The sequence below is a fragment of the Mesitornis unicolor genome, unplaced genomic scaffold, assembly GCF_000695765.1.
Source record: "Mesitornis unicolor isolate BGI_N332 unplaced genomic scaffold, ASM69576v1 scaffold16222, whole genome shotgun sequence".
NCBI lineage: Eukaryota > Metazoa > Chordata > Aves > Mesitornithiformes > Mesitornithidae > Mesitornis > Mesitornis unicolor.
The window spans coordinates 1-15,211 of NW_010167262.1; the positions used below are offsets into that span (position 1 = coordinate 1).

At 44.9% G+C, this 15,211-nt stretch overlaps 1 protein-coding gene across 1 annotated transcript; it reads right to left on the reverse strand.

The window, feature by feature from the left end:
* Nucleotides 1-4,303: 4,303 nt before the first annotated feature.
* AHCY (adenosylhomocysteinase) lies at nt 4,304-14,993 on the reverse strand (the record flags this gene model as incomplete). Its single annotated transcript, XM_010178642.1, has 7 exons — nt 14,803-14,993; nt 11,960-12,035; nt 10,538-10,690; nt 7,429-7,541; nt 5,561-5,768; nt 5,340-5,427; nt 4,304-4,421 (listed from the first exon to the last, which is right to left on the reverse strand). Coding segments are annotated over exons 1-7 (891 nt in total), but the record flags the coding sequence as incomplete, so codon positions are not given.
* Nucleotides 14,994-15,211: the final 218 nt, after the last annotated feature.

Sequence of the window (15,211 nt, forward strand, 5' to 3'; positions counted from 1 at the left end):
CCAATCCCTAACGTTCTGGGATTCTGTGTAACTGAGAGACCCCTCCCTCAATTCCCAGCCAGTGTTAATAGCTATTCTGGACTTCACACAAGATAAATCTTAGCATCTACTTCGTATTTAACCAGGGATCCAGTTCTTCTCGTTTTTCCACACGCATGTTGTCTCTGATGGCTGTGGTGAGGAACATGCTGCTGGCAGTGTTAAAGTTAACTCTGCTTCTCCTTCCCACCAGCCACTTGCTCTCCTCTCCCCTGTCTTCCCTGCTGTAGGAGGTTACAATATTAAAGCCCAGAATTAAATGCCAATATGGCCTAAAAGTTACAAGAGTATTCAGTATTCACTGATATTTATTGCTCGTGTCATGCCAAGCACATGGGAGTAGAACAAACCTTTCGAAAGGCTTAAAAGATAATACACGACCAACTGACAGAGGTTAATGCTATAGAAAGACCTAAAAGGGTCCTTCCCCACAGTTATATTTATATTTTTCGTCTCAGTAATTATTTAGTATGAAGCAAAACACACATCACTTTCAGTCTCAGTCTTAAAGCTTTGGCCTGTAAGTTAAAAACCACATGGGATGAAGCTTTAACTGTAACAGTACCATCTTCTGAAAACATATCTTTGTGCAGGTCCTTAGCAGAGAGAAGAACCTTCAGAGCAGGTCTGTGCCTCCACCCGTCTTCCCCATCCATGCTTCAATCGCAGCACTATTTTCTACTTCTTGGGTTCATATAACAGATCACTATGTTTTCAGCACAACATACACAGACAGTAACCACCTCAAAGAGAAGGCCTAAATAACATTAATTTCTCCTGTTTAAGAGTAGTACAGCATGGTAGAATTAGTAAGAATGCTCTCCTCTGAACATTTGCAGTATTTCTTATGCATGCTGATTCTCCACTGCAGACCACTGGTAACAGTGCTCAGTCTGGTCACAAAATACCTTATGGGCTATCATAAGATTATGGCAGGAAGTAATGAAACAAAAGAGGAGGCAGCCAGAAAGCAGAACACTTAGAACAGCTACAATATTACTTATATTAAACATTATAGTTACAGATTAAAATACTACAAGGTAGCAGTTAAGTAGCATTTCAGATTTGAAGTCTGAATCAGGTGGTTGAAGTGTCAAAATATTGTCTTCATAATATCCACACAACTTGCACCTGGACAGCAGCTGGGTTGTACACAGAATCTTTTGGCAATCCGCTGACGTGACTCATTCAATGCACAGGGTAACGCAGAAAATACAAATTAATGTCTTTACACAGAAATAAATACAAAGTAATAATGGTCCCAGCAGAGGCTTACATCAGTACTGTGGAAACATCTATGGACAGATCAACTGGCTGATTCATACGCTCAAAAAATTGCTACAGAAGGAGAATTCAAGTTATCCAAGCATTAAGTTTGTCTCCACACTTCGACAAACGCCTCCTTCCTTTTCCCATTGGCATTTAGCATGCCCTGGACTTTTTGGCTGCTTTGCACTTCCCTCCACACCACAATATGAAATTAATTCAGAACCATTGATCCTACCCTGACTTTTCCTTCCCCTCTAGAGCTGAGCTCGTGCTACACATCAGTCTCTTAACACCAGAACACAGCTGAGCAGCACTGTGGTGCAAACCCATATTTGAAACAACCCACCAGTTTTTCAGTAGTAAGCCCATTTCCTCCTTAACTGTACTTTGAAAGCAGCAGATGAGTCAGGATGGCACAGTAAGACATTTCCCTCTCCTAAGCACTAAACATTTCTTACACCAGCTCACCACTTGTAAACAGGGACCATATGGCACTGAAAACTACCATGTTGGATTGCTACAGAAGTAGAATTCAAGTTATCCAAGCATTAAGTTTGTCTCCACACTTAGACAAACGCCTCCTTCCTTTTCCCATTGGCATTTAGCATGCCCTGGACTTTCTGGCTGCTTTGCACTTCCCTCCACACCACGATATGAAATTATTTCAGAACCAGAGTTCATTGATCCTACCCTGACTTTTCCTTCCCCTCTAGAGCTGAGCTCGTGCTACACATCAGTCTCTTAACACCAGAACACAGCTGAGCAGCACTGTGGTGCAAACCCATATTTGAAACAACCCACCAGTTTTTCAGTAGTAAGCCCATTTCCTCCTTAACTGTACTTTGAAAGCAGCAGATGAGTCAGGATGGCACAGTAAGACATTTCCCTCTCCTAAGCACTAAACATTTCTTACACCAGCTCACCACTTGTAAACAGGGACCATATGGCACTGAAAACTACCATGTTGGACACTTTCACAGTTATGCTGTACCTCCAGCTGAAGTCTAGCAGCCCTCAGCTCTGCTATTAATCCTCTGATCAGGAGACAGATGCCTTCACAGGAGGTTACAGATTTTTGTACTCTACTCCCCTCCCTGCTATAGCGTAAGAAAAAGGTGCCAGGTCTTGGTAAAAACTTGAATTAGTATTTGATATAAAACACAGGATGCCTCACCCAGAACACTGATGTGAAAAAAAAATATTATAAGGATAAGTGCAAGATTTCACTCTGTTAACACAGGCCTGACCTGCCCTTGAGGCCCCCAAAAGATTGAGGACAGGATGACCATAGAAGCATCCCTTTGATGAATCTGAGCAACAAAACTGAACTCAGCAATAGCCTAAGTGGCAAACTGATAACCTCCTTCCCAGATTTCAATGTAAGAGCAATTCTACCAATTACTGTAATGACTCATCACTGCTACTCCAAGGAAGGTCCCAACACATGCAGACAAATACCCACGCAGGTGAGGAATGGTCCATTTTTCATATGAACATTAAGAGCCATGTTGAATGGCCATGTGCTTTCAATAATGTTCACTTTTTGAGCAGCCCCAGTTTTAGTTTTAAAACCTGAGCTACTGGAAAGCAAACAACTAGCTGCAGGCTCCTCTAGGACAAGAGCTGTTGAGCAAAGTTAGCTCCACACCAAGGTCACAGGCAAGAGCAGACTTGAATGTAGTGAGAACCTGAGGGTATCATTTCATACATAGCTGAGCCCACATAGAGTGTCCCAATAGGATACTGAAGATACTCTCACAGCTGCTTAATGAGAGTTTGATGTGGGTGGCCAGTAAGTCACAGGGGAGTTATGAAAATTGGAAGAGCAGATTGAGATCTACTCAGACGTACACTTGGGTGTGGTGTTTCAAAAAGAAGTAGAAAGCCTGACACAGAATCCTGCTATCAGCAAGCACACTCTTTAAAAGAAGAGGTCCTATGCCAAGTCAGGCAATGCCTGGTTTGCTTTGTGATGTTCTCCCTCAATGGTGGTGTTACAAAACAGTTTTGATTTAGTTTAGTTCTGTTTCTCTGCTTTAGGGGACCCAGCTGAAAAGCTGAAATTTTTAGATTCACATCTTCTTGTGTAGCTACAGCCATAGCTTGAAGTATATACATGGTGGGAGTGCAAGCTGAGCAAGGATAAAACATCTCACCTTGTCTGCCCACGCACAGACTTGTGGTCTACACAGGTTGCTAAAATGAAGCCACTAAGTCTGGAAGAGAAGGCTGAGGTTGGCAGAGCTCCAGATAGGCTTCCCTGAGGCTTCAAACTCCGAGTTTAAAAAGAAAAAATGCTTTGAAAACAAAGAGGTGTGAAATTTTTCAAACCTTGACAGAATCTCAGAAGACATTCCCTTGAGATCCGCCCTAATCCTGGCACCCCACACCACAACCAAGACTGTTACGGTGCAGAGTAATACGTGAGCAGGCCGCTTCCCGAGAGGAAATTCAGATCAACCACCAGGCAATCTATGGGCTCTGAACTTATGAAGTCCTATACAGTCTCTAATGGTCTGCTATGTATTTTTCATCTCACTTTGCTTTTTGAAACTGGGTTAAGGCACTGTTTTCAGCTGGGAGCTATCAAAGAAAGCCCATTTCCACACCTCAAAGCTGACTTCCTGTATGGAATGAACTTTATGTAATTAATTGTCTACACAACCACTACTAAGGGGTAGTCTCCTGTTTGCCAAGGATGTAGGAACACATAGAAAGATCCATCCGTACCAAGCATCCCTCACCTGTACACCTGGGCACTGCCTGGAACCAATTGCTTTAACGCCCAACACAAGAATACAACGTCCAGCTTGTTCCAGGTTAACAGGGGAAGAGCAGACCTGAATCTTCATTCTGGTCAGCCCAGAGCAACACCACCTTCCAAGAAAGCTAGAAACACAAAGTACCTGAAGAGAAATAGCCCCCTTTCTGGAAACAGGCACTGAGTTGCTATTGCTTCCTTCTAGCAGGAGAGCTTGCGAGAGGACTGTCTTACCTGAGGTTTAACATTCACCGCCTCTACTGCATTCTCATTCAGCCACTTTGCATCAACTTCCACATCAAAATGGCCAATATTACACACAATGGCATCATCCTTCATCTGCTCAAAGTGCCTGCAAAAAAAATAAGTTATATCAAAATCTAATGCACAAAAATATTTCATTCTTCAGCACCAGAAGATGCTCTGGTCCATAGCTCTGCTCAAGAAGAAGTGAAAAGTGCCTGGCTTACTGACTGCATTTGACTCTCTCAAGATGTACAGGTCTTGATCTTCCAGGCATGTGAAATCTACCAAGCTTCTAAAGGAAGGACACTTCTCAAATATATGAGAGGTTACTGGAGAGAAGCTATTTTTCCAGTATGGAAAGTAAAACTGTTTTGTTTAATTGGTCAAACTGAAATATCTGCAGTTTTTCTTTCCTACACAGAAGAAATAAGTTTTCTTCACAACTTTAAAGTTCCAGCAGTTTTACATCTCTAAAGACTTAAGGCCTTATCACCTCACACTTAACCTGATCTTCCACTCCAACACGTAGAATTATAATGGCAAAGACAGGAATGAATTTGTGTAGAGTGGAGGGGCTATAAATTGAGATCTAAGAAGCGATAACAAAAAACCTGCAGGGCAGTTTATTGAGAACAAGGTAGTTTCAAGTCTGCTATGCATACTCACAGATGAAATCACTTTCACCCTTTACTCTAACATTTACCTACCTCCTCCTCTATTCACATTTGTGTCCTAACACAGAATTTAGCCCTGATGCTCTTATTCTCCAAAAATCTGTCTGTATCTGTCTACATCTTTTGTTTCTCCATCATCACATGCTGCAAGACAGGAACAACTGCAATGTGGCAACATCCAACAGAACTAAAAGATGAAAGCCCCAATTTCTCACTAAATTGATGCTAAATTCTGATGTCCAGAAACAAGACCGTGCTAACACTCATCATACTGCTGACAAGTTACGACTGTACTTTATAAAATTAACTGTACAGGCACGCTTTCAGTAAAGCAAGTGGCTAGATCATACCTGCCCTGAACGATGTCAGTGCAGCCCGTGGTAGTAACAAAGATATTGCCTTCTTTGCAGGCCTCCTCCATGGTTGTAACTTCATAACCTGAAAAGAGAAATCGTTATTCCTCTGAATAAACCACAGAAACTTTCTTGGCCAACTATCATTTACTGCTGTACACTGACACACAGAGACCTCCATGAGATGCAGTGATTTCTGCCTCTCCTTCAGCTCTCACCTTCCATGGCTGCCTGCAGTGCATTGATGGGATCGATTTCAGTGATGATGACTCTGGCTCCAAAGCTCCGCAGGGCCTGAGCGCAGCCTTTGCCCACATCACCATAACCTGCCACGACTGCTACTTTCCCAGCAATCATGACATCTGTAGCACGTTTGATGCCATCGATAAGAGACTCTCTGCAACCATAGAGGTTATCAAACTTGCTCTGAAAAAGAAAAAGGAGCAGTTTCAGAACAGATGAAAGTCACTCAAGTAAAGATTCCTTAGAGAGATAAAAGGTATGCAAGTACTACAAACCAGGAGGGCTGACAGCCAGCTGAATACTTTAACCACAGTGAGGGATGGGAAAAAGATAACCTGGTTTGATGGGGTTTTTTAATCCAGTTTCAACCTATGTATTTATACCAGATACCAGGCTTCAGCACGTTTCACAAACATGTTGTATCTACCGACTAGAGCTTGGGACATGCTAAAAGCTTGCTAGAGGTAACAGCACAAACAATTCTTGCATACAGAGGCAGGTCCAAGTTCCTTAACCAGATGTTCACCAGTTCCCTGCTGCTGTTTATCACAAAATGAACTGAATCAAGTGCTACAGGTAGGAAAAACCCACACCAGCAGAATATTTGCCCAATTGGTTAGCACATAAGATTTGCAAGGTACATTCACCCTGCAGAAGCAGCAAGTTGCCCACATGCACCATGAGAAATTGGTTCCTGCAGCCCAGGAAGATCAAAACTACATCTCTCCAAACACTACTATAGGAACCTGGCACCACGTGAAAATATCAAGCTGGGAGAGCAGAATTTGTCAGCTCAGCTGCAAGTCTTCCTGGAGATCTGTAACTGTGGTTAGTACAAACCTTTTACTACCAAAGTACTTGAAAATAAGCGCTTGTTTGGCACTAGAATAAAGTGAGCTCAACCCAGACGCATTCAAGAGGCTTTTTCAGAAACATCCGAATTTCCAAATCTACTAAACATTTAATAGTTACTAAGCAGGAGGCACAAAGCTAGGTGAAAAGGATGTAGAAAAACAAGCTTCTGCCAAGATCAACTGGACTCCAGCCCACTAGCTATGAAAAAAAAATGCCAGATGCATCTTTGTGAGCAGAAAGGAGATACCCTTTAGATAGGAAACTGCAGAGCAAGCACGCCACACAGCCAGAACTGCCGTCCCCAATAGGATAATGTTAATATGGTAGCTTGAACTAGATTCAGCAACTAGGTTGAAAAAACATCTAGATGCATAAACCTTAAGTACACCTGAAATCCCCACTGTAAGTCACCTGCATCCAAAAAGCACCAGCCGCCTTTAAACACAGTTCCACTTCACTCAATTCACCAGGATTTGTCTCAGGAAGCAGTAATAAAGCTAAGGAAGGAATAAATACCTCCTGCTCTGTCCTTTGCAACCGCTGCTCATAGAAATCCATTGCCAGATAAAGTTACCTTTACCAGCCACAAGCTCATGTCGGTCACATTCTCTTTTCCAGCTGATACCTGCCACCTACACCTGTGGGCTTTAAGCTACTCAGAGGGAGTTTAAGGCACGTCCCTTGCCACAGGAACTGCCTGTACCCCAGGAGCCATGATTTCCAAAGGTGTTTTCACATTGTTAAAATGCAGAGGAATGCATGTCTTTACATACAACAAAAGCCCTTGATGTTCTGAAAACAGGGTATTTACAATGGTATGTCCCACTAGAGTCATCATGGGCTCACTTCAAGTATTTGGTGAGAATCTGCTCAGTGGCAGGTCAAGAACAGCTCAGGAAGAGAGGGAATACTTGTATGGGGATGACAACATCCCAACACCAAACCAGTCAGACAGCAGAACATAGCAGAAGAGCTCCAGCTGTATTACCTTTGTGACAGAGTCATTAACATTGATAGCTGGCACTTTCAGGGTCCCATTGGCCTTCATCTTGTACAGGTTGTGAACTCCAGTGGTTGTCTCTTCTGAAATACCTCTGATTCCTGTGGGGAGAGTAAAATGATTCAACTTAGTTGGAGTTAATCCTGCTGCAAACCAACACATCCAGGTGCTGGAGGCCTCCTCCAGAGGCATAAGTTAAACAAACCCTTTTGCAGGAAGGAGGGAAGATGTGAGAACCATCATTTGGATCTTCAAACAGCAGTTTGAAACTTCAAACCAGTTTCTTCCCTCAGAAGGCAATTAAAAAAGCAGGACAAAATATTTGGAAAAAAATGGAAAGGGCCAGCTCTAGACCAGGGAAAGGGCAAGTGGGCACCAACAACAATAACCCCCAGGAAAATCCCCCAAATTATTTACATAGTCCATGAATTCTAGGTATTGAAGAGAAGTATTCAACTGTCACCACCTCTCCAGCCACCAAGATCCATGAGAACTTATGAGAAGACAGGATGAGGAACTGGAGAATCACCTCTCTGAACGGCACAGTAGGCAGAACAGTCATCGCTGTTGGGAGCAAAAAGCATCAGCACAGCCCAAGGTGGGGACAGGAACAAAGTGAATGAGATCAGCAACCCCAGCTGAGCCCTGGCCTTGCCCACAGAGGACAAACTAAGAGCTTGGCCTCCTAAGGGGCCTGCAGGCTCCAGGGAGGCTCCTTGAGGCCACCCCAGGAGCACTGGAAGGCCAGAGCATGCATTTCAGCACCACAGGCACCTGCACCCTCAGGCACCCAAGGGTGCTGTGCCCCAGGCACAGTCCCCGGCAGGAGCACAGCTGGCCTGACCCTTTTGGTTTCATCTGCCCAGCTGTAAAACAAGAGCCACAGCGACAGCCTCTGGGACCCCAGGAGCTCAGGTCATCCTCCCCCAGCAAGGTGAAAGGGAGGAGAGGGGAATCCTGAATTTGACCCTGCACTTGATTAATCAGCTTTGTTCTTCAAAGTTCATGGCCTAAGCCCTCAGGAAGCACAGCTGCATTCCCCCAGCCCGCATCTGGGACACACATGCCCCAAACCAAGGTTTGCCCCCCTCCAAACTGGGGATGGGGGGCACAGCAGCCCCCACCTTGCCCTGCCCATGCTCCACGGCGCAACACCGCCCCCTAGCGGCGTCCCGCAGGACTTCCCCCCTCCCCACTCCATGCACAGAGGTGCCACCTCCAGCCAGGCACATCCTGGTTCAAACCCATCCTTACTGCTTAAAAAATAACATGCTGCAAACCAATGTGAGCCAGGGTGAGCTACACAAGCCAAGAGAAAGGACAACTTTGGTTTAAGTGCGATTCAAAGCTGTTTTCAGACAGCATTTGTAGAGATGTCTCAATGGAGTCTAAGGCAGAGCCATTAGACCTCTCTTTGGCTTCCCACACCACCAGGGAGAAGCACAGACACTTTGTGCAATGTGAAGAGAACAATGCTAGAAAGAAAGTGAGGTTGATTCTGCTGATGTGTCCCCACTGAGGTCTGTCTCACCACAGATCTCACAGTGCCTTAGGTAACCACATGGTTACCTGCAGAGAGTTTCGCTTTTAGCATAATTAAGGCTTGCTTGGAGGGGACAGGACAGTTTAAAAGAACATTGCCTGGTGCACAGTGAAATACAGCATCTGCAGGAAGTCTCCCAAAAGGATCAATTTTCCAGTGCAACTACCTAGATCAAGAGCAATCATCCCCTTGTGAAGGAAATCTGCAGGAGGTCATGGCAGAAACTTCCAGTTCAAACTTGCCCTCTCTCTTCTGGTCTGTCTGGCAACTCAGAGACACTCTCATCCTTCAAAAGCTCCCCAGGCTGACATTTCTAAGCTTCACAGATTGTCTTTAAAGCTGCACTAAGCAAACCTCACATGTATGCCAGCAGCTTCCCCTCCCTGATGGCCAACTGCCTGCTGCCCCCAGGTGACATTTATAAATGTCTGATGTTTATAAAGCTGGTCTAAACTACTCTGCAACTCTGATAAAGAAGTGCTGCCTACGCCACTCAATTCAATAAGTGGCTTAAGTGACTGGAGAACAGCAAAGGGCCTACAGCAAGGAAAAGGTTGAATTAAATTGAAAAAGCCTTGCTAAGCACTTTGCTCCCCTGTATTTCTCACCTGATCAATGAGCAAGTCTGCATCAATGGATCACAAGTGATCTGATCTTCTCCATCCTTTCTCAACAGTAGTCTTCTGCACAGAGACCTCCCTTGCACAAGTCCAGATGACTTTCTCCTTTGAGCTCTAATTTTCCCCCTCCTACCTTTATTTATCTTGGTTTTAAGGGCATTTAGTTTACTGGAATAAGCCAGCAGTACAAAGGCCACTCTGCCCTCTAACAGCAGTCACAACCAGGGAGAGGGGAAGCTTGCTGAGCATTTCCACACAGCTATTTAACATACCTCCTAGTTGACAAAGACTTCAATGAGCCCTACTTTCAACAGGACCGAACTAATTTCTATGTAAATCAGAAGCAGCTGAAGCACAGAAGATAGACAATTCCCTCTGAAATTAGCCCAGAAAACTTGTCCAGCCTTTAAATGGTAAATGGCACTTTCAGATGCTGCATGCCAAAGTGTCTCCTGAACTCATGATCTGGTCATTTCACACACTGTACATGCTCTGCTAACGTTACTCTTGTCCTACCTCTCCCTCAAATATCACCACAAGCCCTTAAGATATATTAGCCTCTACTACCTTAAAGATACAAAAAAAATATTGCTACACAGCTTCATTTAAGCAGTCTTTGCAGCAAAGGGCTAAGCACAGAGCTCAGTTAAATGAGATTAAGACTCTACTCTCATATAAGGGGCTCTGTGAAGGATGGCCAGGACAGGTCACTGTAGCTCATATATTACAGAGCAGAGATGGAAACTGCTCCTGCAGGTAAGAGATTCTCATCTTGGGCTGTAAGCAATTTTTGTAGACTCATTCATGGCCTGCTTGCACATGCCTGTCCCTCTTCCCCCACCCTTTTTATAAAAGCAGGGAATTGCCACAGAAACAGACTGCCTGAACAGCCCCTCAAGCAGAATTGTGCCTGACAGAACAAAATACAAGTCACCTTTCAAGAGCTGTGGGTATTTGGTATGAACCAGGTTGGTAAGATCTCCACCATCATCCAAAATCATGTTGAGGGGCTGCCCATCTTTGAAGTACAGGGTCTGCTCAATGCACCACAAGTACTCCTCATCGGTCTCTCCTTTCCAGGCAAACACTGCACAGGAACAAACACACACAATTAGCCAGTTTCTTACTCAGCACGTAGTAAAGCAGCCAAAGGAAGATTTCAGCAGCAGCTCTCAGTAGCAGCAGACAGCCAGATGATTATCTGTGCCTGTAGGCCAGAACAAAAACATTTGCATTGAAAAAAAGATCTCAGAGTGAGCAGAAGTGAAATCACTTTGCCTTCTGTTCCAGGCCACAAACTTGGTCAAAACTTTGACACTTCACTGCTCTCCTTATTCCTCCTCCATGTTAAGAGAGAGGAGGCAAAACAAACTAAGGCAGACTCACATCCACCTGCTCCTCTAATACACCCTACATTACCAGAATTAGAAATAGCCACTGGATATATTGATACAGACAAATGAAGACACAACTACAGCATTTTCTAGTGCAGCAGAAAAGAGGGACTAAACTTTAACATGAGCTAAGCACCAGACTACAAACTGTTCTGCAACTTTGAGTTTAAATTCTAGTCTCTAGCACAGTGCTAAAATCCAAGCTGCCGTGCCTTGCCTGCTCTTATTGGGGCATATTTCTGTATCAGTACATCTACCACCAGCAACATGCTGCAACCACCAGCATGTGGATTCTAGCAGTATTTCTGCTTTTCCAGGTATTTGTACTGGCTTCATGCCATACTTGAGCCTCAGCAGTACTCAGCCATTCAGACATGAGGACTGTTACATCCTAAAGCTGAGTAACATAGGCAGCTTAAAGTATTCATATTGATCTGCAAGGAATTGCTCTTTATTGGAATGTTACAGTCACAAAACAGCAGCACCTGATAAACCACTTCAAGGACATTAGGCAGCAACACAGATGGCCTAGCTTTAGCTTTAAAATACCTTGAGTATTGACTTTGTCACTGTAACAGGGCACAGCACAGTTAACAGCTCTTCCCTGACCCCTATTTAGCACCAAGGTTGCTGGAAAGCACCAAACATCTCCACCTACACACACCTGCACACCAATCAATTTAATTACCCAGCCCATTCAATCAAGATAATGACCAGGCTTAAAGCTGGCAACACACAGCCAGGCTCTTTCACAGCCTAACATCAGCCTTTGTCAGGAGTGCTATGCAGTCTGATGCAATGCAGCTCGAATCAAACGTCCTGTTTTGTAACAATCACTGCTTTTGATGGGCTATTTCTATCCTGAAGCTTGTTCAGAAGAGCCTGATGTGTACACAGTTCGATGTAGCTAGAACAGGCAGCACACCCCAACTCAGAGCCAAATTAGAATGTGGAAAACTTACCAGGAACACCAGCTTTTGCAATAGCAGCTGCAGCGTGGTCCTGAGTAGAGAAAATGTTGCAGCTTGACCATTGTACCTGGAAAACAACCCAAGTTTTGTTTGCTGAACAAAGTTCCAAGATATCAGACACTCTAAGACACAGGAGTTAAAAAGGGAGCAAGAGCAGAAAGGCATATTAGTAGAGATTCCTGCCTTTCTCAGTAGCTCTGCGAAGTTAAGGTGAAAACTAAGTATGTGACTAGGCCAGGGAAAACAATGTCACTTTGGGAGAGAATGCAATGGACCTTTAGCTGTGTCACATATTCAGCCATCTCCTTACTCACGAGAGCTTCTGCCAGACAGCCAGAGCACGCACTCAGCTGTAGACCTTCAGGAAGTGCACAGCAGGGTGTGTTTAAGAAGGTTTTGATCAATAAAGTTCAGATTTTCAGAGCAGCCACATAGTGAGTGTCCACTGAGGACACAGACACACAGCAACACACCTACTGGCACTCTTAAGAGAAATGCAGCTGAAATGCTACACTCAATCAACAGGCATTCTCCAAAATTATGCTCACACAACTCCCACTCTGTGCTCCACTCACTGAAGCTTTTCCAGCTGAGCTAAGCGTTTTCCAGACAGATTTCATAACTAGGCTCAAGCACATAGAAAAGCAAGAGCATGTTGTTGAGTTGCATTGAAAAGTACCTGCACACCTCCCGCAGCTGCCCAGAGGGCACAGAAACCACCACATCCCAGAGCCACACAGGAGTTCTCAGTCTACTCCCTCCAGGGCTGACTGGCAGGTATTTGTACGCTTATTTGTAAGAGACCTTGAGGAGAGAGGGCAATAAGGCATAGTCCTTCAGCCTGCTTTCAGATACTCATCCCACTTTATCAAGAATTGGCACTTCAAAGTAAGGGCTGCAGCAGGAAGCACCTCATCTGAGTCTACACAACCAACACTTGTCAGTGAAAACACCCCTGGATGAAGCACAGGAAAAGTGAATTCATGACCTGCACTGCACCTCCTCACCTGGGTTCTTCTAAGCTCCCTCCATATCAGTACAGATGACATCAGGAGGTGTCACAAAACTCAAAGTATACAAAATTATCTAGATATAGTTCACACTTCAAGCACTTGATACAAGACACAAGCCACTTCAACCCTGCATTCTCAGATCTGTAACACCAGTTTGTGATAATGGTATAGATTCCAGAATAAGTGACACCTGATGGGTTCAGAGCCTAATATTTACATCACTGGTTATCAAACGCATGCATTTTTATTACAATTTCAGAACTTATCATACTCCGAGGCATGGAGCAGGGTATGGTTTCATCAGTTTCACTCCTTCCTTCCAAGCACCAAAGTTCTGGCAGAAACGATGAACCAGAGCTGAACTCAAACTCAAGTCAAAGTCTAAACTAACAAGGAAGGAGCAACACACCACCACACATCTTAAAGGCACAACCATAACTTACATTTAGAGGAACAAAATCTCTGCAGGTACCTCCCTGAATGTCTTGGATAAATCCCATACAACACTGATTTGAGCTTGTGCTCAGACTAAAGCAGCTTGGCAATGTTTAGGTAAGCACACAGCTGCTGCCTAGGCCAGCCACAGTGGGATACAGCAACCAACAGGAGCATCAAGAAGCTTCCCAAATTTCAGTGCCTACTGCTTTCTTTTAAACCCTGCAGAGGGACAAGAGTTTCATACACAGAGCAGCTGGAGTAAAGCCAGGATTGTACCTCCACATCAAAGCTCTCCTTCAGCACTGCACCGTTTGCAACCACAGAGCAGCTCTGAGCACGCCGAGGAGCGCCCACAGGCACCTGAACAGCGGCACACACCTTGTCCAGGCTGACCTGGCACACTGTCTAGACCTGTCCCCTCTGTTTTTTGAGGAAAAGCCTTAGCTGCTATAGAGAGAGCTTCCCCTTCTCCCAGTGCCTTTTGATCAGCATGCCACTGCTCAACTCTGTTAACCATTCCCAGGGAGGGATCCCATATAGGGCACCTCTGGGCAGCCTCAGTTTAGGCAGCTAAACTTCAGGAAGAAGGAATTTCAAATCACATACGTACTTAACATAATCCAAGATCAAGTTTCAGTCAAGTCCCTGCTCAGCACACAAGCTATGTGGATTGTGCTCAGATGCCTGGCTCTCCTCATGCCCTGTACAGTGAGCACTCATATTTGGGCTTCATTCAGCAGAGGATAAAACACAGTAAATGGCTTCTAAGGATCTCAGTCTTTAATACAGACCAGGGTAGCTGGTCCATAGTCACACAGCAGTTAGCAGAGTCCCCAGCCCTCAACAACTGAGCCATACTGGCTCCCTGTTGTTTTCCTGCACAGCTCAAGGACCAGCATAAGCTCTCAGAAAGCTTCATTAGTTTTTGCTGACTTTACCAGGGCACAGTGTGGTTCTTAATGCAGACTAATCTGTGCTGGAGGCAATCACTAGAGCTTCAGCATTACCAGCAACAGCATTGCATGCCCAAGCACAGCACAATTGCGTGGGAGCAGCTTTTGGCACCATCACTCTGGGTGCTGTACACACAGCTGATGGAGCTGCTGAAGCCAGCGAGCTGGCCCAAAATGGGCACTCATGAAGATACAGCTTGTCCAGAGGGAAGACACACACCACATCCCAGAGGTGTGTGCACTACAGGTGACAAGCTTTTTGCTTAAGGAGAGAAGACATAATCCATCCACCTGGAGACTGCAGCGCAGTCGCTTGCAAAAAGTACAGACATTTGCCAGGATCCCCAAAGCCAGTCATATAAGCAGAAGCAGTGCCTCAGGCAGAGCATTACCTAAAAACACACTGAAGGAGAAGGCTCAGCCACTTTACCTCAGCTCCCAGCGCTATAAGGGTCTCTATGAGAACTGCCGTCTGCACCGTCATATGAAGGCAACCGGCGATGCGCGCACCTTTCAGCGGCTTCGATGCAGCATACATCTCCCGCATCTTCATCAGCCCTGGCATCTCATTCTCTGCAATCTCAATGGCCTTGCGACCCCAGTCTGCAAGGCTGATGTCAGCTGCAAGAGAAGGAGGGCAGGTGTCAGAGCTTAAATAGCTGAGACCTTGGTATCTGTTCACACACTTGTGGATAGGCATCGGCTGCAACAGCTGAACTGAACACCCAGCAACAGCTGGGAGGAGAGTTGGGAAAAAAACCAGACCCTATTTCAGTTACTCCCTGCTTTTTTACTATGGTACACAGGCTATCAAACAAGTTTAGACCAAACCTGACAGC